At 36.6% G+C, this 25,851-nt stretch overlaps 2 protein-coding genes across 9 annotated transcripts in view; both read left to right on the plus strand.

Moving 5' to 3' along the window:
- Nucleotides 1-25,851, plus strand: part of smad4b (SMAD family member 4b) — a 724,234-nt gene that overhangs the window by 413,481 nt on the left and 284,902 nt on the right. The window lies entirely within an intron of this gene.
- unc5ca (unc-5 netrin receptor Ca) overlaps nt 1-25,851 on the plus strand; it is a 473,679-nt gene that overhangs the window by 250,095 nt on the left and 197,733 nt on the right. For all 7 annotated transcript variants that reach the window (XM_087253142.1, XM_087253139.1, XM_087253140.1 and 4 more), the window contains one exon: nt 15,299-15,442. In XM_087253142.1, the coding sequence (XP_087109268.1) occupies nt 15,299-15,442 (144 nt within the window). The remainder of the gene's footprint in view (nt 1-15,298; nt 15,443-25,851) is intronic.

Consider the following 25,851-nt stretch of genomic DNA (forward strand, 5'->3'; position numbering starts at 1 on the left):
AATGGATCTTTGATATCAAGCCGCCGCAGTAATTCTGCGCTAATATCTCTGTGGTGGAAAACTTTGCTGTCATAATCACACCTCGGATATTACTCCGGGGTCAGAGCGTGTAGTTATTACAGGACCAAACTGCCCTAAACACTGTCGTGGAAGTTTATGGAGAGGTTTTAATGTGTGACGGTTAACATTTATCATGAAAGATTATAGCATGTGTGAGAAAGAGGTTTAGAGGGGGATAGAGCACGATAGAGTTTATGCTTTTAATTAGATTTTCACTCTTTGTTCTCCTATTTATCTCAGTTTGGGATGCTGTAATATCGTTATGCATCAGTTTGATTTGTTGATTTCGGAGATTGTGAGTAATGAAGGTTAAATATGTTCTGTCAAAGTCCCTTTCTATAGTCTTTGGTTCTGTGTTGTCTTGGAAACACATCCTTATGTTTTCTGTCCTTATCAACAGTTTAAACTGATGCATTAAAAATAATGTGCTGTATATTTATTTAACTTGAAAATTTTTATGACAAAACTTCATATCTATTAGAAATCTTATTTATGTTTCACTCTACTCCAATATAAATAAATAAACACATTTTATATTTATTTATACATTTTTATTTATATTTATTTTATTTATTTTTTATATAAATTTGTATTCATCTGTGTTTAATTAAATTTTATTTCATATGTATTTTTCTTTATAATTATTGTATTTATTTGTATATTAATTATTTTTCATTTATTTATTTGCATTTAATTATTTATTTATTTTATTTCATTTTCAAAATTGCATTTATTTTTTATCTATTTTTATTTTCTATTTACATTTATTTTATTTATTTTTAGATTATTTATTTTTTATTTTGATTTGTATTTAATTATTTATATATTTTTATTTATTTATTGCAATGTTTTTATGTTTATTTTTTAATTTATATATTTTTATTAATATTATTTTACTTATTTTTATATTCATTTTAAATATTTATTTTATTTATTTTTATATTAATTGTTTTAAATAATTTGTTTGTGTTTAATTATTTGTTTATTTATGTGTGTGTGTGTGTGTGTGTGTGTGTGTGTGTGTGTGTGTGTGTGTGTGTGTGTGTGTGTGTGTGTGTGTGTGAGTGTGTGTGTGTGTGTGTGTGTGTGTGTGTGTGTATATAATTTTTTATATTCATTTTACTTGTTTTTTATTGTTTTTATATTATTTATATTTTATTATTTATTTTTATTTAATTATGTATTTTTATTAATTTAATTTTCAAAAACTTTATTTTATTTATTTTTATATTTATTTCTATATATATATTATTTATTTATATAGTATTTCATTATGTGTTCATTCATTCATTCACTCTTATATATCTCAGTTTGGGATGCTGTAATATCGTTATGAATTTGTTGATTTTGGAGATTGTGAGTAATCAGGTTAAATATGTTCTGTCAAAGTCACTTTCTATAGTTTTTGGCTCTGTGTGGCATGAAATGTTGTCTTAGAAACACATCCTTGCAATTTAAGTCCTTATCAACAGTTTAAACTGACTCATTTAAAATAATGGTGACAGTGGCTCAGTGGTTAGCACTGTTGCCTCACAACAAGAAGGTCGCTGGTTCGAGCCCTGGCTGGGTCAGTTAGCATTTTTATGTGGAGCTTGCATGTTCTCCCCGTGTTGGCGTGGGTTTCCTCCGGTTTCCCCACAGTCCAAACACGTGGGCTATAGATGAATTGAATAGACTAAATTGTCTGTAGTGTATATGTGTGGGTGTTTCCTAGTACTGGGTTGCAGGTGGAAGGGCATCCACTATGTAAAACTTATTAAGTTGGCAGTTCATTCCGCTGTGGCGACCCCTGATAAATAAAGGTACTAAGACGAAGAAAAGTGAACGAATGAATGAATGATTATTTCTTTAACTTTAAAGATACTTTAATATTTTTATTATATAATATAATATCTTATTTATGTTTCACTCTATTCCAATATAAATAAAAAATACATTTTATATTTATTTTTATTTATACATTTTTTATGTATATTTATTTAATGTTTTTTATATTCTTTGTTATTTATTTTTTTTATGTTTTTATTTGTAAATTAATAATTTTTATTTATTTATTTGTATAAAATTGTTTTATTTATTTAAATTTTCTTAAACAATTTATTTATTTTAGATTTTTTTTATTTATATAATGTATTTTTATATTCATTTTTATGCATTTCTGTGTTATTTATTTTTTAATTATTTGTGTTTAATAATTTTTTTATTTGTATTTAATTTTCATAAACATTTTTTGTATTTAGTTTTAGTTATATATTTTATTTATATTTATTTTATTATATGTTTTAGTTTTTGTTAGTTTTTTTTTATTTATTTTCATTTATTAATTTGTATTTATATAATTTTTCAAAATGATTCATTTATTTATTATAAATAAATGTTCTGGGTGTGGGTTTCCTCCGGGTGCTCCGGTTTCCCCCAAAGTCCAAACAGTACATTGCTCTATGGTGACCTCTGATAAATAAAGGGACTAAGCTGAAGATATTTTGTTTCACAATACTAAAAAAGAGCATATGAAATAAATTGGTGATCATTTATACCATCATAAAGCTCTCCTTGCTGATAAAAAGTATTAATTATTTTTAGAATTATATATTTGAAAAGCTTAATGTTTTCAAGTAAACAAATCACTGACAGCAAACAGAGCGCTCACTTAGTGAATGTTCTAGATTCATCTGGCTGTTTAAATTCTGGTGCCAGTTTAAAATCATATTCACAATAATCCATAACAAAAGTGTGTGCTTACAGGTCTCGCTGTAAATGCACCCCATCCCATTATTGCTGCCATTGATTTTCTGCCTGTGTTTTTGTGTGTGTGCGCATGTGTGTATGCACTCTTACATGCTTTATGTGTCTTTTTATGCTTGCAAGGCGGCACTTTATTGATATCCATCCAGCAGTCTGTTATTAGGAGTGTTTTAAGGGAGTTTGCATTAGTATTGCTTGTGATTTGAGCAGACATCTAGCTTGAAGGCTCATTGTTTGTGTCGTCTTGCAGATTTTGAGCTTTAGAAATGAATGATGTGAGATCATGCTTTATTGAATGATGGAACACAAAAGTTTCACATGCTTTACTTGCAATAATACAGCAGAAAAACTAATCCAGCAGAATTATACTAGAGCTAGGCATGGGACGATAACCGTTTTCAAGGTATACCACGGTTTAGAAAAGTCAAGGTTTTAAAACTGTCAGAATTTTATGCTTTAGTGTTCCTAAGGTATGTGTAAGATTTTTATTTACATTTTTTGTTTGTTTTTTAGGACAACAGTATCTCCAGCAGAAAAAATATCCAAAGATGCCGTTTTAAATTGTAAAGAAATCTGTGTTTTCGAAACTGATGAAGACAGCAGAAGTCAATGAATGATTTTTATTATTTAGTCTGACGTGTTTACTGCTTCAAAATATCTTAAATGTTTCTCAAAATAAAGTACACGGTGGGCCATTTATATAGATCTTATATATATATATATATATATATATATATATATATATATATATATATATATATATATATATATATATATATATATAGATCATATATATATAGATCATATATATATAGATCATATATATATATATATATATAGATCATATATATATACACCTTAATAAAATGGAAATGGTTGGTGATAATAACGTCCTGTTTGTGGCATATTAGTACTTGTTAGGGGGCAAACTTTTTAAGACAGGTGGTGACCATGGTGGCCATTTTAAAGTCGGCCATCTTGGATCCAACTTTTTTTTTTTAAATAGATAACTATTTATAGAACTCCTGCAAGAATAAAGTCACCTTAAAACCAAGCCCACCATTGTTTTTCTTGTGAAATTCCCAATAAGTTTGATGTGTCAAATGACCCTCTTCCTATTGAAAAAACAAAAGTTGGATCCAAGACGGCCGACTTCAAAATGGCCACCATGGTGCGTTCCCCCACAGTCCAAAGACATGAGCTGCGTCCCAAATCGCATACTTATGCACTATTCTACGCCATTTTGTAGTATGAATAGTGTAAGTGGTGCGTTCACACTGAAAACTCTAACAATAATAAGGGCACTTTAATTACCCGGATGATGCACTCATTCAGCCGCTAAAATGAAGTGTGTAATGATGGACACTTCACACACTCAACGACCGCAGGTGTGGTCACGTAGCGGAAGGGGCGGAGCTATCGGATGCACATGTTGAATAACTTTATTTATTTTGGATGGTGAAAGCAAAATTCTCCTACGAGAGTGATTATAGCACCTCCCGATGGTGAATGCGGTTATACTCACGGCAGGTATTATTTGATAGTTTGGTCATTTATTTCACTGATTTGGCGACCATCAAATGTCATCAGGGAAACGGTTTGAATTTCCGCTTAGTAAAAAAACATAAGTGCTCCATTTGGGACGACACTACATACATATACTATCCTGTTGAGTGTGTAAGTACATAATTACATAGTGCATGAGTGCATAGTGTATAGTGTGCCATTTGGGACGCAGCTATGCAGTATACTGTATAGGGGAATTGGGTAGGCTAAATTGTCCATAGTGTATGAGTGTGAATGAGTGTATGTGAATGTTTCCCAGAGATGGGTTGCGGCTGGAAGGGCATCCACTGCGTAAAAAAGTGCTGGATAAGTTGGCGGTTCATTCCACTGTGGAAACCCTGGATTAATAAAGGGACTAAGCCGAAAAGAAAATGAATGAATATAATAATAATAATACTATATATATATATATATATATATATATATATATATATATATATATATATATATATATATATATATATATATATATTTTTTTTTTTTTTTTTTTTTTTTTTTTTAACAAAACTTAAGGTCATTTTTTTCTCATAAATGTGTCTTGATTTAAAAAAATGTTTAAGTATATAAAAAAGCTTTTTGTGTTATTTCAACTAAGTCAAAACATAAAATTCACCTTTATTTCAGCATATATTCTCCAAAAACAAGTATCTTACAGCCTCTGAAATGTTATTTGTCAATTTTTTTATTTTTTTTTGCTGTGAGGATGTTTTCAAATAAAATAACCCAAAAAACATTCACAAATAATTTGTTTCCCCGTGTGATCTTCTGCATTGAGCCGCTGACAGTAAACTCCATTTCAGATCCACATTGTTGGGCTCATATGAGTTTTTTTCTCCCTCATTTCTGTGACCATGGTTTTCTGAAACATTGATGTGTGTCTTTAACTTCACGTCTGTGTTCAAGGCTAGAGATATCTGCACCAAATGCTGCCATAAACACACAAAAACAAGTAAGCACAGAGGGTAAGTGAACTATTGATTTCTATCAGGGAATATTTCATGGAAATATTGAGGGGTTCATTATTTATACATGTGCAAGTGAAGTGCATTGCTGTCTGCAAGCTGAGCAGTAAAATATATTTAAAAGCATCAGAACAACATCAGCATAAGACGTGGCTGGAGATTGGTAGACCGTCTGAGGGATTTTGGACACAAATGTGTCAATGGGTTTATCAATATGGCAGACATGCAATCTGAATTAATGTAGTTTTATATATATATATATATATATATATATATATATATATATATATATATATATATATATATATATATATATACAGTTGAAGTCAGAATTATTAGCCCCCTTTTGATTTTTTTTATTCTTTTTTAAATATTTTACAAATGATATTTAACAGAGCCATGACATTTTCACAGTATGTCTGATAATATTTTTTCTTCTGGAAAAAGTCTTATTTGTTTTATTTCGGCTAGAATAAAAGCCGTTTTAAATTTTTTTAAACTATTTTTGGGACAAAATTATTAGCCCCTTTAAGCTAATTTTTTTTCCCGATAGTCTACAGAACGAACCATCGGTTTAGAATAACTTGCCTAATTCCCCTAACCTGCCTAGTTCACCTTATTAACCTAGTTACGCCTTTAAATGTCACTTTAAGCTGTATAGAACTGTCTTGAAAAATATCAAGTAAAATATTATTTACTGTCATCATGGCAAAGATAAAATAAATTAGTTATTAGAAATAGGTTTCTAAAACTATTATGCTTAGAAATGTGTTGAAACAATCTTCCCTCCATTAAACAGAAATTGGGGAAAAAATAAACAAGGGCGCTAATATTTCAGGGGGGCTAATAATTCTTACTTCAAATGTATATATATATATATATATATATATATATATATATATATATATATATATATATATATATATATATATATATATATATATATATATATATACATATTTTTTTTTTATGTTTTTTTTTTTTTTTAAATTGTTCGGCCTGAAATGAAAGTATGCTTAACTTTAGAAAAGCTTTAAAGTCTCCCAGGTCTGCTTCTAACGTTAACAGAAGTAAACTAACGCAATCTTAGGATCTTGTTTAATACAGTGGCCAATCTAACTAAAAATAAAGCATCTTAAAGTTTTTTAACACAGCGGAAATGACTTTATGAAGTCCTTTACATGCAAGATTGATTACTTTACATGATTGATTGATATTCGTAAAAATTTAAATATTCCTCAGAGATTTTAGTCCATATTGACATGAGAGCATCACGCAGTTGCTGCAGATTTTTCAGCTGCACGTCCATGATGCGAATTTACCGTTCCACCACATCCCAAAGTTGCTCTATTGGATTGAGATCTGGTAACTGTGGAGGTCATTTGAGTGCAGTGAATTCATTGTCATGTTCAAGAAACCAGTCTGAGATGATTTGTACTTTATGAGTGCGTTATCCTGCTGGAAGTGGCCATGAGAAGATGGGTCCACTGTGGTCATAACGGGATTGACATAGTCAGGAACAATACTCGGGTAGCCTGTGGCGTTGACACGATGCACAATTGGAACTAATGAGCCCAAAGTGTGCCAAGAAAATATCCCTCACACCCCTACACTACCACCACCAGCCTGAACCGTTGATACAAGGCAGGATGGATCCATGCTTTCATTTCATTGATGCCAAGTTCTGATCCTACCATTCGAACGTCACTGCAGAAATTAAGACTCATCAGACCAGGCAACGATTTTCCTTCTTCTGTTGTCCAATTTTCCTGTGTAAATTGTAGCCTCAGTTTCCTGTTCTTAGCTGACAGGAGTGGCACCCGGTGTGGTCTTCTGCTGCTGTAGCCCATCTGCCTCAAGGTTGGACAAGTTGTGTGTTCAGAGATTCTCTTCTGCAGACCTCGGTTGTAACCAACCAGTCTGGTCATTTTCCTCTGACCTCTGGAATCAACAAGGCATTTACGCCCAAAGGAATGCCGCTGACTGGATATTTTCTCTTTTTCAGACAATTCTCTGTAAACCCTAGAGATGGTTGTGCGTGAAAATCCCAGTAAATCAGCAGTTTCTGAAATAATTAGACTAGCCCATCTGGCTCCAACAACCATTACAGGTTCAAAGTCACTTAAATCACCTTTCTTCCCCATTCTGATGCTCGGTTTGAACTGCAGATGATCGTCTTTACCATAGCCCCTTTCACACATTCAGACCTTTCCGGAAAATTACCGGCAATTTTCCGAAAGGGTTGTATGTGTAAACAGGTCCTTTTTGAAAATACCGGTAAATTAGTTCTGGCTATTTTCCGGAAAGAGAAGTTGTAACATTACCGGTAATTTGCCGGAATGCTGCGCTGTGTGAATGCAGAAGGAAGACTGCCGGAAAGAGCGCGTACACGTCTAGAACGTGCTGACGTGAACGTCTGCTTTAGCCAATCAGAACAGTCAGACGCATTCACGTGCGCGCGGTTTATGAAAATAAAAGCCATTGAATATTTTCCCAGACACATTTAGCTTCTAGAAGTTAGTCAGATAACGTTTATTTGTTCTTCTTAATGCCAACTGTGTAAATAATCATTGATAAGATGCTTATGATAAGACGCTGTTTGTTTACCTTGCCCGTGAAACAGCCGTGAACGCCAGCACACACATATTATGAACATCTCGACATGCGATAGTGATCCTTCATATGTTTTCATCGAAGTTGTTCACAATACTGATCCATCCACAGAGTTTGTGATGTAGTCAAATGTTTACAAACACAAGCCCAGCCATTTAGAGCTCATTTCTAGATAATGATTTCAGAATTTACCGGTAATTTGGAATGCATGTGTGAATGCTCTTTTTCAGAAAAATTCCGTAACGTCCTCGCCTGTGTGAACAGCTCTTTTTTTGAATTTACCGGTAAAGTCGTTCCGGAAGTTTTCCGGATATTTACCTGTATCACTGTGTGAAAGGGGCTCATGTCTACATGCCTAAATGCACTCCGTTGCTGCCATGTGATTGGCTGATTAGAAATTTACTAAAACAAGCAGTTAGACAGGCGTACCTAAATAAGTGGCCAGTGGGTGTATGTAGAACAGTATAAATTATAATGATAACAGCAAAAAAATGGCATTTCAGTGATAAATCACTTGATTCATCTCATTGTGTTTGTTTAATTGCTTTATTCATTAACATTATTTGCTGTGAATTCCTGTTATTTTTGATCATAAATTGAGCAGTAATATAGCGTGTATGTTTTCCTGCAGCCTGATGGTGTTTTGCAGCTGTGCTCCTGCAGAGATGTTAAATGACTGCCTGCACATTTACATTAATGCATCAGACAGACTCTTTGAGGCTGTTCGGTTCAGCGGTTGCCAGTCGCGGCCTTCAGATTGCTGGAGCTCCAGGAACAAACGCCTCGAGTCTTGAATGTTTACACCAAATTCCTGTCTCTTGTTTAGTGAGTAACATGAAAAGAAAGCGTTCTTGGCATATTTCTTACGATATGTTAGAAAGACAAACACAGCCTTGCCGAGGCTTCTTTGATCAGCTGATGCTCAAGAAAAAAAAACGTATGCTGCTTCAATCGGTATGCAGATGTTTTCATTGGATCGACTGGTTTGGAATATATCAAATCTTGGGCTGTAACCTTCAGTGTATCTTGGAGAAGTAATGGGTCCAAACTAACCATATTGATTTTGTTAGCTCACATTGCTAGTTTTGTCATCAGTGCATGTCGTTAAGAAAAGCAAAATTGCACTTGTGACCCATAATTGAAATCTAAAAGTGTACCTGTTTCTTTTCTGTTCAATTCTCAGATTAGCTCTGTCTGAGGAATTGGGTGTGGCTAACATACTTAAACACGCCCTCCAGCTGCTGACAACAAACAGAAATGATGAGGAGGAGGAGTCTGTTCGGCTGTAATAACTCTCCCCAAACCCTTTTCCCCATCTTTCTGAATGAAATACCTACTTTAATACATCCAATCAGCTCCAGGTAGAAAAAACAAGCCACACCCACTGTTTTCTTATTTAATATTCCGTTTCTCTAGGAACTGCATCACAATACAAAAAAAAAAAAACAAAACGGCTGCAGGTTCCGATTCATGTGGACTTTGAGGCAAGTTGTTTCACACAGCGGCCATGTTTGAGGGTGTTCGAGTAGTTGCTATCGGGATGTTCATTTGATGGGACTGACTTTACCTAGAGTTCATTTCAAACTTATTACACAAAAAAAAACATGTTTTCAAGTGTAGTTGGTTCATTTTAAAGCAGAGTTTTTAAGCTTTATGTGGATATACTTCTCATGTGTGTGAAGCAAGTAGCCTATTCGGTGAGATTTGAGTGTTTGCTGAACCCAGAGGATTAATAACAACTGCAGAAAATGTCGTAAAGAACACACATCTGGTCCGAGCCAAAGACTCTAGAATACACAAGACTTTTCACTCGTATAGTTTTGAATGGGGAACAGTGTAGCGGTCAACAAGGCAAATGAAGCCCCACCTACTAGTACAGGAGCCAATCAGCAATCTCTATAGACCAGGGGTGTCCAAACTCGGTCCTGGAGGGCCGTGTCCTGCAGATTTTAGTTCCAACCCCAATTAATCACACCTGAACCAGCTAATCAAGCTCTTTCTAGGTATATTAGAATCTTCCAGGGAGGTGTGTTGAAGGAAGTTAGAGCTAAACTGTGCAGGACAGCCCTGCAATAAACTGACAGTTCTCGCCCACAAACTTGTAAAATGAAATAGCTGTCATTTCTGGAGGAGATTCACTAACTAGACCAAGTTGTGCACTACTTCAGAAGAGCAGCATGATTAGACGATCATTATCCAGAGGGTGATAATGTGTAGTACAGCCATTAATGAGGTTGGTGTCGTGATCTTGTTCTTTTTGAGTGTGCATGCGCATTAGCTCAGGGCAACCTAAAAATATGCAGACTTTCTTTCTTTCAGTCAGCTGTTGTTTCATTTTATTGGTGATTCCAAATCTGTAATATAATTTTAAGCTTGGCTAACAGTTTTGGAGAGTTTGATGTTTCCCCATTCAGACAGAATGGCCGAGCATACTGCCTGAAAGGTGCCTCAAAGATGGCTGCTGAGTGAAATTACTCGCCTTTAAGGGACTTTGCCAACAATTAAAATCTGAAAGTGGAAATCCTGTTTATTTTCAGTTAAATTCTCAGATTAGGGCTGTGTCCGAAACCGCCTACTACTCAGTAGGTACTGCATTTGAATTTAAACGTACTACTCGGCCGTTAGAAAAGTATGCTCTATACAGTATGAACAAGAAAAGTATGAATGGAATTCGGACGTACTACATCCGCCATTTTGTCATGGTCACGTGACCTGCCTGTTTCAATTGCGTCACTTTACTCCCATTGATTATTTCACTCACGGGGGATCATGGGATAGCTCAGCATGCATAGGATGCGCACTCTAGAATCTCGCCGGAAGTAGTAAGTCATCCGGGTACTTCTCGCATACTGTTTTTCGAATTCTATGAATTCGGACATACTACTTGGCTCGCATACTGATTTTAGCGTACTATATAGTATGGAAGTATGCGGTTTCAGACGCAGCGTAGGTCTCACTGAGGTATTTGGTGTGGCTAACATACTTAACCACACCCTTCCAGCTGTCTGAGGAGGAGGAGGAGGAGGAGGAGGAGGAGTCTGTTCTGCTGTAATAACTCTCCCCAAACCCTTTTCCCCATCTTTCGAAATGAAATGCCTACTTCATCCAATCAGATCTAGTTAGAAAAACAAGCCACGCCCACTGTTTTCTTATTTAATATTCTGTTTCTCTAGGAACTGCATCACAATACAAAAAAAATTTATAAAATGGTTGCAGTTTCAGATTCATGTGGACTTTGAGGCAAGTAATTTCACACAGCGGCCATGTTTGAGGGTGTTTGAGTAGTTGCTATCGGGATGTTCATTTGACGGGACTGACTGTACCTTGAGTTTGTTTCAAACTTATTACAAAAAAAACACATCTGTTTTCAAGTGTAGTTGGTTCATTTAAAAGCAGAGCTTTCAAAATGTTGATAAACCAGAGGATTAATAACAACTGCAGAAAATGTCGTAAAGAACACAACTGGTCCGAGCCAAACACTCTAGAATACAAAAGACATGTCACTCGTATAGTTTTGAATGGGGAACAGTGTAGCGGTCAATACGGCAAATGAAGCCCCGCCTACTAGTACAGGAGCCAATCAGCGATCACTACTGACTGATGTTTTTCCAGGGAAGAAGCTCAGAGCAGACGTGTGCTTTTAACAAACACAACGCACTGGAATCTTAGCGAATACTTGCTTCACAAACATAAGATATATATCCACATGAAGCTTGAAGTCTGTACTTTTAAAGGAAGCAAGTGCAAATAACAAACGTTTTCTGGTTTTGTAATCTGTATGAAATGAACACAAGGTACAGTCCGTTCTGTCAAACGCAAATCACATGACAGCTGCAACTACTCAAACACCCACAAACCTGTAAACAAAGAGTCGCTGTCATTTCTGGAGGAGATTCGCCATTAAGACCAAGTTTTGAATTACTTCAGAAGAGCAGCGCGATCATTATCCAGAGGGTGATAATGTGTAGAATGGTCATAGATGAGGTTAGTGTCGTGAACTTGTTCCTTTCGAGTGTGCATGCGCATTAGCTCGGGAAACCTGAAAATTTGCAGACTTTGTTTCATTTGAACGTTTAAAATCTAAACTTAAGAGACAGCTGTTGTTTAATTTACTGGTGATTCCAAATATGTAATAGAATCGTAAGCTTGGCTAACAGTTTTGGAGAGTTTGATGTTTTCCTAGTCAGACAGAATGGCCGAGCATACTGACTGAAAGGTGCTTAAAAGATGAGTGAAATTATTCACCTTAAAGGGACTTTATCTGAGCTCCTCTCCTGGAGAAATGATCATTGGCTCCTGTACTAGAAGGCGGAGCTTCATTAGCCATATTGAGCGTTACATTTTCCCTATTGTGAAATGAGTGACATGTCATGTGTATTCTATTGTCTTTGATATAGCGACTGGGGTGCCTCAGGGCTCTGTTCTAGGACCACTGCTCTTCTCCATTTACATGGCATCACTGTCATTTAGAAACATGACTTTTCCTATTATTGTTTTTCTGATGACTCCCGGCTCTTCCGCTCATTCCAGCCGGATGATCTGGCGATTGCTGCTCTGATAACAGCATGTCTGCTCGGATATTTTATTTTATTATATTGTTTATCAGATCACTTCAGTGAAAATGTATTATATACATAAATCTATTTTAAGTATGCTCTACATTGTATAATTGCAGGTTAACTGTCTGTATACTTAACACTTTATCTTTTTCTGATTTTGATTTATATAACATACACTGAAAAAAAAAAAATGCAATTTTCTGGCAGCAGATGCATAAAAAACTTACCGGAAAAAAAAACAGAAAAAAAACTGTCCGAATAAAAAATGTAGATAATCTGTAAAAAAAAAAAAAAAAAAACAACTGTAATTTCCTGTTCCATAATTACAAGTTATTACTGCCATTTTACTATTTATTACTGCAATTACACAGATTTTTACTGTCATTTTACAAATTATTACTGCAAATAAATAATTTATTAATGTAAGTATACATATTATTAATGTGATTATAAGGATTATTACTGCAATTATACATGTTATTACTGTAATTATACAGATTAATTAATGTGATTATGAGGAAAATTACTGTAATTATATAGATTAATTTACGTAATTATGCATGAAATCTCTAAATATTGCATTCAATTGTCCACTTTTAACGTACCTTTAAAATAGAAAGAATTAAACAATGATTAAAAAAAAGCTTGGGTAAAAATAATTGCTGTTGTCGTAAACACTGTAAATATAACTACAAACTATAATATAGTCTAACAAATATTCTAAGGATATGTGGATTAAACTCCAAAACGATCTAATTTTTTATTTATTTTTTTTTATTTTTTTTTTTACAAATAACACATTTGGTCATCGTTTAACAACAAAGACAAGGTGAGTGTCATGTGAGGACACCTGCACAATAAAGTTAAGGATCAAATAGCAGTTTATTACCAAATAAACAAAAAAACAAAGTAAAGGAGTCAAACACTAAACAGTTTAAGACTTATCAACAATGTATCTGTGTGTGCTCAGTTTATAGCTCTTGAAATCATTCCTTAATGATCTTATGACTGTGTGTGTAATCAGTTAGAATCAGGGAACTTGGGAGTGTGAGGTGCATGCTGGGAGTTGTAGTTCATTAAAGTAACGTGTGTAGTTTTTCAGCGATCCGCAGCCGCTAGATCACTGGTGATCATCATACTTCGCATAGCAACATTGTTAGAGTAGTAAAATAAACATTTGACAGTTTACAGTGCATGCATTATATGCAGCCTACAAACAATAGGCTATTATTTGACTTTATTAAACTCATGTTAATCTTCATGTTTACTATCTTCACTAAAAACAATTTGACTGAACTTTTGTTTCCCTATTTTTAAAAAAAATAATCTGTAAATATTAACGTAAAATTACGTGTTACTCTCTAAAAATACATCAAATTTCCTTTAAAAAGCAGAAAAAAAGCAAAATACCAAATTACCAGCAATAACTACATTTAATGTTAGAATTTTTTATTACAGAACAAATCTGTAAAACAACAGCTATTTCACTGTATAATGAAAACAACTGGAAAATTCTGTAAAAAAATACAGACAATTACCTGTAAAATAGCGTTTATTTTTTACATTGTATTGACCTTATTCTCCGCAGACGAGTGGGCGCTGCCATTTGAATCTTTTTGGCACGAGACTTCCGGTCTCATTCACTTCCATTCATTTTTAGACATTAAAAACTGCTCGTCTTGCTGTTTGTTGCTGCAAACTGATATTTCCTTGTTATATTATTCTACTTGGTCTGTATAGTCATGCAAACATTTGTTTGTAGAGCAAGTAGCTTGACCGTTTTTTGCCGTTTATTATTCCTTGTCATTTCTCCCATAGGCGACTGAAACGGAAGTTCTAAGACAATCGCGAAAACAGGCGCACTTCCGCATTTTAGAATAAGGTCAATAGAACATGTATATTTCTTGTTCTAAATATATGGCAGCTAAAAGATGCATCTCATAGGGAAAATGAAGTCACGTGAATGGCTCAGATGTGAGTTTTTCACAGACTTCAACAGAGTGTCAAAATCTTGAAAGTTCTGTGGGTCTCGTCTATCAAATCTGATCTTTAATTTGTATTTTCCATTGGATTTAAGTCTGGTGATTTGCCTTGATTTCCTTTCTCTGAAAGATTCTGAGAGTTTCCTTGGCTGTTTTGGATCATTGTCTTGTTAAAATGTCCACCTTGGTTTTATCTTCATCATCCTGCTAATGTAGATGTTGGACTGAAGGAGCTGATATTCATTTTCACTGAGGAAGGCCAAAGGGTTGCTGAAGAACTACTGAGAGATTCCAGCTGCTGTCTGGGCTTTCACTGCCTTTCTACACCTCCCTTTCTTCATGTGTTCAATAACTTGAACTTAAAATATATAGCTTTATTAAGCTAATTAATGTTGTTTACTTTGCATATATGGATTTATTTGGTTGTTACCAACATTTATTGGAAATTTGAATTAAACGGGACCTTTAGAAATAAGTTTTTTTTTTTTTTTTTTTAGAAAAATGGTGACGTGTTCAATACTTATTTCCCCTCCTGTATATGTAAACTATTTTGTTTAGAAATGTGTTTAACAAAATCTTCTTTCCATGAAACAGAAATTGGGGGGAAAATAACGTTAAATATTGCAGTGTTGTTTTCGAGTATCATGCAACCCTAAAACAAGTTTTACATTTTTAATGTGCAATCAGAAGTTCTTCGATTTGGCAAAAACCCATGCCTGTTCTCAGTCAATACAGACCAGACGTTGCGCCGATAGTCAGGCGTCTGCCGTCTTGATTCTGATGTGTGTTTTTTCTGTGTGTTTGTGAGCAGGTCTGGTGGTGAGAGAAGCACGGATCGAGATTTCCCGACAGCAGGTGGAGGAGTTGTTTGGTTTGGAAGATTACTGGTGCCAGTGTGTCGCCTGGAGCTCGGCAGGAACAACCAAGAGCCGCAAGGTGCACGTCCGCATCGCGTGTGAGTACAAACACACTGCCTTTCCTCTGACTGTCTGACTGCAGGAGATTTCACTCTCTGACAGACACTGGGAGTTTATTGGGAACACACATACACATACACACACACACACACACACACACACAAGGTCTGTTAGAAAGTCTGTACGCTGGCTGAAGGTAATGGAGCATTTATGCAGATGAGAGACTCCAGACAGGAGACAGTCTGGTGCATATAAACACAGACACACACACACACACACATATATACGCGCACTCACACACACTGGGTTTGTCTGGACATCTCTTTATGGTGTTATTAATCTTGTTAATTTCCTGCAGTTCATCTTGAGTGTGTGTGAGTTGGGAGCAGGTTAGCAGTGCAGCCCAAGGGCGATTCTGTCTGCTTCTGCCGACCGGGACTGTGTGTGTGTGTGTGTGTGAGAGAGAGAGAGAGAGAGAGAGAGAGAGAGAGAGAGAGAGAGAGGCTGTCTGGCAGTACAACACAAGAAACTTCCTCTCATTGGGATGCTTTCAGGATCAGAGCTAAATAAATCAGTGCTTCTCCAGGATGAATGAATGGATGGCAGGACAGATAGATAGACAGACGGGTGGAGAGAGGGAGGGGTGAATAAATGATGAACAGGATAGACAGGCAGACAAACTGACAGACGGATTGATGGAAATTATGGCTGGATGAATAGACAGATCGATTTATAGATAGACAAATCATGGTTTGATGGACGGATGGGTTGATAGTCGGATGGATGGATGGAAGAATGGACAGACAGACGGGTGGATGGATTGATTGATGAATGGATGAATGATAGATGGACAAGTGGATGTATAGACAAATGATGGTTGGATATATGGACAAATGGATGGATGGATGCATGGATGGATGGATAGACAGATGATAGTTGGCTGGATGGATGGTTTGATGGATGAATGATAGATGGATGGATGGATGAATAGACAAATGATGGATGGATGGATGGATGGATGAATGGATAGATGATGGATAGAGAGATGGTAGTTGGATGAATGGATGAATGGATGGGTGAATGGACAGACCAATAGATCGATGGATAGATAATTGAATGGATGGACAGATGGATGTATAGAAAAATGACTGGATGGATGGACGGATGGATTGATGGATGAATGATGGATGGACAAATGGATGTATAGACAAATGATGGTTGGATGGATGGACAGATGATAGTTGGATGGATGGATGAATGATGGATGGATGGATGGATGGGTAGACAGATAATGGACGGGTGGATGGATAGACATGATAGTTGGATGAATGGATGATTGATGAATGGATGGATGGATATATAGACAGATGATAATTGAATGGGTGGATGGATTGACACACCAACAGATGGATGCATGGGTGGATGAATATATAGACAAATGATGGTCAGATGGATGAATGATGGTTGGATGGATATACAGATGATAGTTGGATTGATGGATGGTTTGATGAATGAATGATAGATGGATGGATGGATAGACAAATGATGGATCGATGGATGGATCGATGGATGATGGATGAATGGATGGATGATGGATAGAGAGATGGTAGTTGGATGAATGGATGGATGGATGGGTGAATGGACAGACCAATAGATCGATGGATAGATAATTGAATGGATGGACAGATGGATGTATAGAAAAATGACTGGATGGATGGACGGATGGATTGATGGATGAATGATGGATGGACAAATGGATGTATAGACAAATGATGGTTGGATGGATGGACAGATGATAGTTGGATGGATGGATGAATGATGGATGGATGGGTAGACAGATAATGGACGGGTGGATGGATAGACATGATAGTTGGATGAATGGATGATTGATGAATGGATGGATGGATGGATGGATATATAGACAGATGATAATTGAATGGGTGGATGGATTGACAGACCAACAGATGGATGCATGGGTGGATGAATATATAGACAAATGATGGTCAGATGGATGAATGATGGTTGGATGGATATACAGATGATAGTTGGATTGATGGATGAATGATGGATGGATGATGGATAGAGATGATAGTTGAATGGATTGATAGATGATGGGTGGATGGACAGAAAAAATGGATGGATGGATAGATGATTGAATGGATGGACAGATGGATGTATAGAAAAATGATAGTTGGATGAAGAGATGGATTGATGGTCAGATGGATGAATAGAAGGATGAATGATAGATGGATGGATGAATGGATAGACAGATGATAGTTAAATTGATAGATGAATAAGTGATGGATGGATGAGGAATAGACAGATGACAGTTGGATGGATGGATGGATGGATAATTGGATGGATGGGTGGATGGACAGACCAAAAGATTGATAGATGGGTGGATGGATGAATGATGGATAGATATATGATGAAGGGATGGATGTATGGATAGACAGACCAATAGATGGATGGATTGATGGATGGACAGATGGATGTATAGACAAATGATCGTTAGATGGATGGACGGATTGGTTGATGGATGGATGGATGGATGGATGGATGGATGGATGGATGGATGGATGGATGGACAGACAAGTGAACAGATGAATGGATAGATGGAAAGGTGGATTAATGGATAGATGAATGATGGATGGACACACAGATGATAGTTGGATGGGTGGACGGATGGATAGATAGATAGATAGATAGATAGATAGATAGATAGATAGATAGATAGATAGATAGATAGATAGATAGATAGATAGATAGATAGATAGATAGATAGATAGATAGATAGATAGATAGATAGATAGATAGATAGATAGATGGATGGATGGATGGGTGGATGGATAGATGGATGGATGGATGCACAGACAGATGGATGGACAGTTGAACAGATGAATAACGGGTGTGATGGATAGATAGGCAGACAGACAGACAGACAGATAGATAGATAGATAGATAGATAGATAGATAGATAGATAGATAGATAGATAGATAGATAGATAGATAGATAGATAGATAGATAGATAGATAGATAGATAGATAGATAGATAGATACATAGATAGATACATAGATAGGTGGATGGATGGATGGATGGATGGATGGATGGATGGATGGATGGATGGATGGATGGATGGATGGATGCACAGACAGATGGATGGACAGTTGAACAGATGAATAATGGGTGTGATGGATAGATAGTTAGATAGACAGACAGAAAGACAGACAGACAGACAGACAGACAGACAGATAGACAGATAGATAGATAGATAGATAGATAGATAGATAGATAGATAGATAGATAGATAGATAGATAGATAGATAGATAGATAGATAGGCAGACGGACGGACGGACGGAAGGACGGACGGATGGATAAATGGTTGGGCAGACAAATGGATGAAAGAAAGATAAGTGAATGGATTGATAGACACAGAGGGATGGATGAAGAGACAATAAGTATATATGGATAAAAAAATAAACAATCTGATATTCAGGCTTTTCCTCCACTAAACTATAATTTTAGTGTACTTCAGCAACCTTGACAGACTGACAGACGGATGGAGGCTCACTTGTGCGACTGACTAAAAGCGCAGCGCAGATCCATTTAAATTGGTTATGAATATAAACATATGTCTGAGGTGAATGTAAACAGATGGGACAACACAAATACACAGAGATTTGTCAAAACGCTGGATCTGTTTATTCAGGCTCATTCAGCCTTGGGCTCCTTTACACAAAACACATTCGCTCTTTTCTTCAACACAACACATTTGACTGTTTTTGAAAGCACGGACTCATCGTGTGTGAGTGATCCTCATTCATAAAGACATAAATAATATCTTCATCCATTGTACATCATCAGAAATTGTTTCGGGTTTCTTTAGAGCGATTACGGGCTCATATTAAATCATCATGATCAGGGGTTTATATTAAAACAATAGATATTCATTTACTTAAAGGTGTTTGTTTGCATTCACTCGCTCAGTCAGCTGTATGAAAAGGAGTAGACGTCATATTCAATTTGTTTATGACCTTAAATATATTGCGTAATGTTAGATTAGTAGAGACTGGTACAGTGATAGATGTTATATTTGATTAGTGACTAAATATACAACTTTTAACATCTAAAAAGGAGAATAGTAATATATGCTCAATCAAATTTGATTATTTCAGTGAGTAAGTGTGAGATTTTTATATTTCAGATTGCGGGATATATGCAGAATCCTAAGTATTATGTTTTGTTGGTGTAACATGAAATTAGCTCATTTTATGAATATTAATAATCAACAATAACGGTTTATTCTTAATTATTAATATTCCGGCTTAAGCTTCAGTCAGTTTGGTCAAACAAACATATGATTGTAAATGATCATGCTCGCGCGACCGAGTGGACTCCCAGATTATGGATATTAATTATCAACAATAACGAATTATTATTAATCATTAATATTCCGGATAAATTTATTGTTAATTTGACCAAACAAACACAAGCAAGGCCGCCGCTCTTCCGAGCGGACATGGTAATCTATTCATTTAGAAAAAGGGAATTTAATTGCTACTTCTTATGAAGTAGATTAATCATTCAAAAGTTTTAAACAACTTATAATAGCAAGGCAGGGGAATCTGTATTTCAGTGACATTTTCTCGTGAGGCGAACAATACAATTCATTCATTATTCGGATAACGACGGATAACGAACAAACGCACAAACATAGATTAAACACAGAACAAAAAGGTAAACCACGTGGAGATATCGGGTCTATAGAACGTGTAACAACAAAGAGAAATAGTAAAGCGAGGAAATAGAGATTTCAGGTAAAAGAGTGACAAAACTTTCAGTTCCACACGCACCATTAAGGACCACCGAGATTATAAAAAACACCTTTTTGATAAAAGGGGCACAGCTTATTCGCATAACTAAAATCACCTGGTCTTTCATGTCTGGAGGTCTCTCTTATGCGTCTCTCTTCCGTCGTGATGAAAACTCCTTTTGATGTCCTTCTTGATGCGTGGAGTTTGTAATGCAGTTCGGACGAACACGATCGCAAACTTTAAACTGAGTTTACTTTGCCGGAAAATAAAGAAAGCGTTACGGGAAGAAGTCCATGCGGCTTAGAAAGCCACGTGGCCCTTAAAGGGACCACGTTTGATGGGTTCTTTGTTAGGACCTTCTCTTTCTGCCCAGATGTTTGGGGGGAAGTGTGCTTATACCTGCGGGTCACGTGACAACCCGTACAGCATTCTGACCAATGATTTCAGGGGAAAGTTTGCGCGGGAACCTTCCTTTGTCTCGAGGCTGCTCGTATGTAAATTTGAGTGTCCGCCTAAAGCATGCGGACAGGCATTTAATACAGGGCTTTAAAGAATAAAGCAATGCGAGTTATGGTCTTGCTCTATGCATCATGTGTTGTAAAATGTGAGCAGAAACCCATCGGTACCAAACATGGGGGGGTTTAAAAGTACATCAACATAATTTTTCATATCCTTACAATATTTATGCTTTACAAAGGCCTAAAGGGAACATGCATACAGGTTATAAGAGAGGTTACACAGGTAAGAAAAGTCAGAAATGAGATACAAAGTTTACAAAACATAACACCTTAGTTTTGTGCTGGTTCAGGATTTGATGAGTTCATTTTCTTTCTGTCGGGACAGCCTTGTGTGTGTGTGTGTGTGTGTGTGTGTGTGTGTGTGTGTATATTTGGGCAGGAATGTCTTTGAAGCTCCAGACTCAGTAATCCAGGGACACTGGAGAGATAAAGTCTGTCGGGGGTACCCAGACTTTTTGGAGCCAGGAGTCGTAAAACCCTCCTGTCGACGAAAGCCAGACCGTGATAAAATCAATAAGTAATTTTATCTGTGGACTGTACGCTACATTGGTTTGGCTAATTTACAGTGCATCCGGAAATTATTCATAGCGCTTCACTTTTTCCAAATTTTGTATATGTTACAGCCTTATTCCAAAATGGATAAAATTCATTTATTTCCTCAAAATTCTACTCACAATACCCCATAAGACAATAGATGACGAAATTGTTGCAAATTTATTATTAAAATAAAAAAGCTGAAAAATCACATGTACATCAGTATTCACAGGCTTTGCTCAATACTTTGTTGATGCACCTTTGGCAGCAATTACAGCCTCAAGTCTTTTCAAATATTATGCCACAAGCTTGGCACACCTGTCTTTGGGAATTTTAGCCCATTCCTCTTTGCAGTACCTCTCAAGCTCTATCAGGTTGGATGGGATTTTCAGATCTCTCCAGAGATGTTTAATAGGATTTAGGTCTAGGCTCTGGCTGGGCCACTCAAGGACATTCACGGAGTTGTTGTGAAGCCACTTCATTGATATTTTGGCGGTGTGCTTTGGGACATTGTCCTGCTGGAAGATAAACCGTCGCTGTAGTCTGAGGTCAAGAGCACTCTGAAGCAGGTTTTCATTCAGGGTGTGTCTGTACATTGCTGCATTCATCTTTCCCTCTATCCTGACTAGTCTTCCAGTTCCTGGAAAAGCATCCCTACAGCATGATGCTGCCGCCACCATGCTTCACTGTAGGGATGGGGTTAGCCTGGTGATGAGCGGTGCCTGGTTTTCTCCAAACATAACGCCTGGCATTCACTCCAAAGAGTTCAATTTTAGTCTAATCAGACCAGAGAATTTAGTTTCTTATGGTCTGAGAGTCCTACAGATGCCTTTTGGCAAATTCCAGGCGGGGAGTAGATAGCCTGATTGGTGGATTGCTGCACAGATGGTTGTCCTTTTGTAAGGTTCTCCTCTCTCCACAGAAGAACGTTGGAGATCAGAGAGAGTGATCATCAGGTTATTGATCACCTTCCTGACTAAGGCCCTTCTCCCCTGATAACTCAGCTTAGACGGCCGTCCAGCTCTAGGAAGAGTCCTGGTGGCTCCAAACATCTTCCACTTACGGATGACGGAGGCCACTGTGCTCATTGGAACTTTCAGAGCAGCAGACATTTTTGTGTAACCTTCTTCTGCCTTGTGCCTTAGGACAATCCTGTCTCGGAGGTCTACAGACAATTCCTTTGTCTTCATGCTTGGTTTGTGCTTTGACATGCACTGTCAACCCTGGGACGTTATATGGACAGGTGTATGCCTTTTCAAATCATGTCCAATCAACTGAATTTACCACAGGTGAACTCCAGTGAAGCTGCCCAAACATCTCAAGAATGATCAGTGGAAACAAAATGGACCTGAGCTCAATGCATGTTCTCCCCATGTTCAAGTGGGTTTCTTCCGGGTGGCCCGGGTGCCTTTCCACCACAGTCCAAAGACATGTGGTATAGGTGAATTGGGTAAGCTAAATTGTCCGTAGTGTATGTGTATGAATGAGTGTGTATGGATGCTTCCAAGTGATGGGTTGCAGCTGGAAGGGCATCCATTGCATAAAACATATGCTGGATAGGTTGGCGGTTCATTCCGCTGTGGCGACCCCGGATTAATAAAGGGACTAAGCCAAAAAGAAAATGAATGAATGAATGAATATTATATTATATTACGTTATATTATATTATATTATATTATATTATATTACGTTATATTATATTATATTGTATTATATTATATTATATTATATTATATTACATTATATTATATTATATTATATTATATTATATTATATTATATTATATTGTTTACAGTGCTACATATCGAATTTGATTAGTTAAGTGACTAAATATTATTTATATATTATTTTTAGTTCAGGTACTGTATAAGGAAATTGTCTGATTTTTAATCATTTACATTAAATGAACACTATCAGTAGCTTACAATAAAACTGTGGATGTGAATAGAAACACTCCAGATATTCATTTACATGAAAAGGTGTTTGTGTGTGTTCAGTCGTAGTTTGAGCAGAAGGGCATTGTGGGAACTCTCAGCTGGGTGATTTTAAGGGTGATTGAACAGGGCAGAAATTCCTCTGTCAGACGCCAACACACACACACACACACACACACAAATGCACGCGCACACACACACACACACACACAAATGCACGCGCACACACACACACACAAAGACAAAGACACAAACACACTCGCAGACAGACAGAGGGGAGAACATGACAGCGAGATTGAACAAGATGATAGATGATCTCTCTGATTCACCCGCAGCACACATTTACTGGACCAGTAAAAAATCATACTCAAGCACTCCTATAATGGGCGCTTTAGGGGTTAAGATTTGTTTTTAGGGTCATGGTTAGAATTACGGTCATATGAAAGAACTGTAGATAACACCGTGTCATTGAATGTCCTCGCAAAGAGCTATAGTCTTTGGAAAGTCCCCACACATAAACCTAATGCAGGCCTATAGCCAGCCTGGTCAACTGGGTGGTTCTATTTTTCTTAAAAAATTGACATTTTTTGCAATTAAACGTCTCATTTAGACTACTATTTAACTAAAATATTCAAATTTTAAGCACCATTTTTGCTAAAATAGATTGTTGCATGGTCATAATAACCAAAACATTCATTCATTCATTCATTTTCTTGTTGATTAGTCCCTTTATTAATCCGGGGTCGCCACAGCGGAATGACCCACCAACTTATCCAGCAAGTTTTTACGCAGCGGATGCCCTTCCAGCCGCAACCCATCTCTGGGAAACATTCACACACACACACACACATTTATACACTACGGACAATTTAGCCTACCCAATTCACCTGTACCGCATGTCTTTGGTCTGTGGGGGAAACCGGAGCACCCGGAGGAAACCCACGCGATGGCAGGGAGAACATGCAAACTCCACACAGAAACGCCAACTGAGCCTAGGTTTGAACCAGCGACCCAGCGACCTTCTTGCTGTGAGGCGACTGCACTACCTACTGTGCCACTGCCTCGCCATAAACAAAACAGTACATTTGAAAATTTGTGTAAACAATAATAGTCAAATTAGTATTCAAATTCATTTTAACATCAGTCGTTTTTGATGCTTGACATCTTTTTATTGGTCAATGTTTTGTTCTGATTTAGAATAGAGATTACCTGTAAAATTACTATTAAAATACAATAGTAAAAGATTACTTCACTCATTTAATTCAATTTAATTCATCTTTATTTTTATAGCGCTTTTACAATGCATATTGTGTCAAAGCAGCTTCACATAGAAGTTTATAGGGAATTGAAACAGTGTCTGTTCAGTTTTTAGAGTTTAAGTTCAGTTCAGTTTAGCTCAGTTCAGTGTGGTTTAAAATTCACTGCTGAGAGTCCAAACACTGAAGACCTATCTATCGATGCGCAGCTCTACAAGTCCCTAACTATGCAAAATTGAAGGATAAAAAACCTAGAGAGAAACCAGGCTCAGTTGGGCACGACTGTTTCTTCCATGGCCAAACGTCTTGTGCAGAACTGCAGTCTCGGTGCCGGAGGCTGAAGAACGCTGGACGTCAGCGAAGACTCATCTGTCCCTGGAGCATCACAGGAATAAGTCTCATGCTCTCCACAGCAGCTGTTCAGGAGAAGGCCTGGTCCAGGATTGTGGAAACCTTGGGATCATCTCTTCACAGGTCTTGGATTGCATCAGTGGCACTGCATAATTTCTATGGGGCTTGAGATGAGTATCCTCAGGTGGATATAGAGAATAAGGAGCATAATTAGCGGAGCTGCTGTTCATAGTGTATATAAACGAGATGCAGAAACTTGTGTGGAGCACATTCATGTATTATACCCCTAAGTGATGCACTGAGTGTATGCTTTACTAAAAAATAAGTCTTTAATCTAGTTTTGAATTGGGAGAGTGTGTCTGAGCCTCGGACATTATCAGGAAGGCTATTCCAGAGTGTAGGAGCCATAAATGAGAAGGCTAGACCTCCTTTACTTGACTTTGCTATTCTAGGTACTTCCAGGAGCCCTGAGTTTTGAGATCTGAAAGAGCGAGTTGGATTGTAGCAAGACAGAAGGTTGGTTAGATAAACAGGAGCTAGATTATTTAAAGCTTTATAGGTGAGAAGCAATATTTTAAACTCAATACGAAACTTAACAGGCAGCCAGTGTAAGGAGGATAAAATTAGGGTGATATGATCATATTTTCTAGACCTGGTAAGAACTCTGGCAGCTGCATAGCTGTACTAGCTGAAGTTTGTTTATAGAGGATGCTGGGCAGCCAGCAAACAGTACATTACAGTAATCCAGTCTAGAAGTCATAAAAACATGAACTAGCTTCATCAGGTTGTGTTTTCTTGCACAGCTGGATGTTGAGTTACGTGCACTGGCCAAAACTGATCAACTGAAGTCACACTGAACATACACTGGATGTGTATAACTGTTTACCAAATGTACCTACACGTATAGTAAGATTTAATTTAGAAATAAAATATTTTAAAAAATGCTAAATGATGTTCATCTGAACGTGTAAAAGTGCAGACAGGTTACTGTAATTTAGATTTAGATAGATTTAGGTAGATTTAACTGTCAAAACTGT

This window comes from Danio rerio, chromosome 5 (genome assembly GCF_052040795.2).
Source record: "Danio rerio strain M-AB ecotype USA chromosome 5, GRCz13ab, whole genome shotgun sequence".
NCBI lineage: Eukaryota > Metazoa > Chordata > Actinopteri > Cypriniformes > Danionidae > Danio > Danio rerio.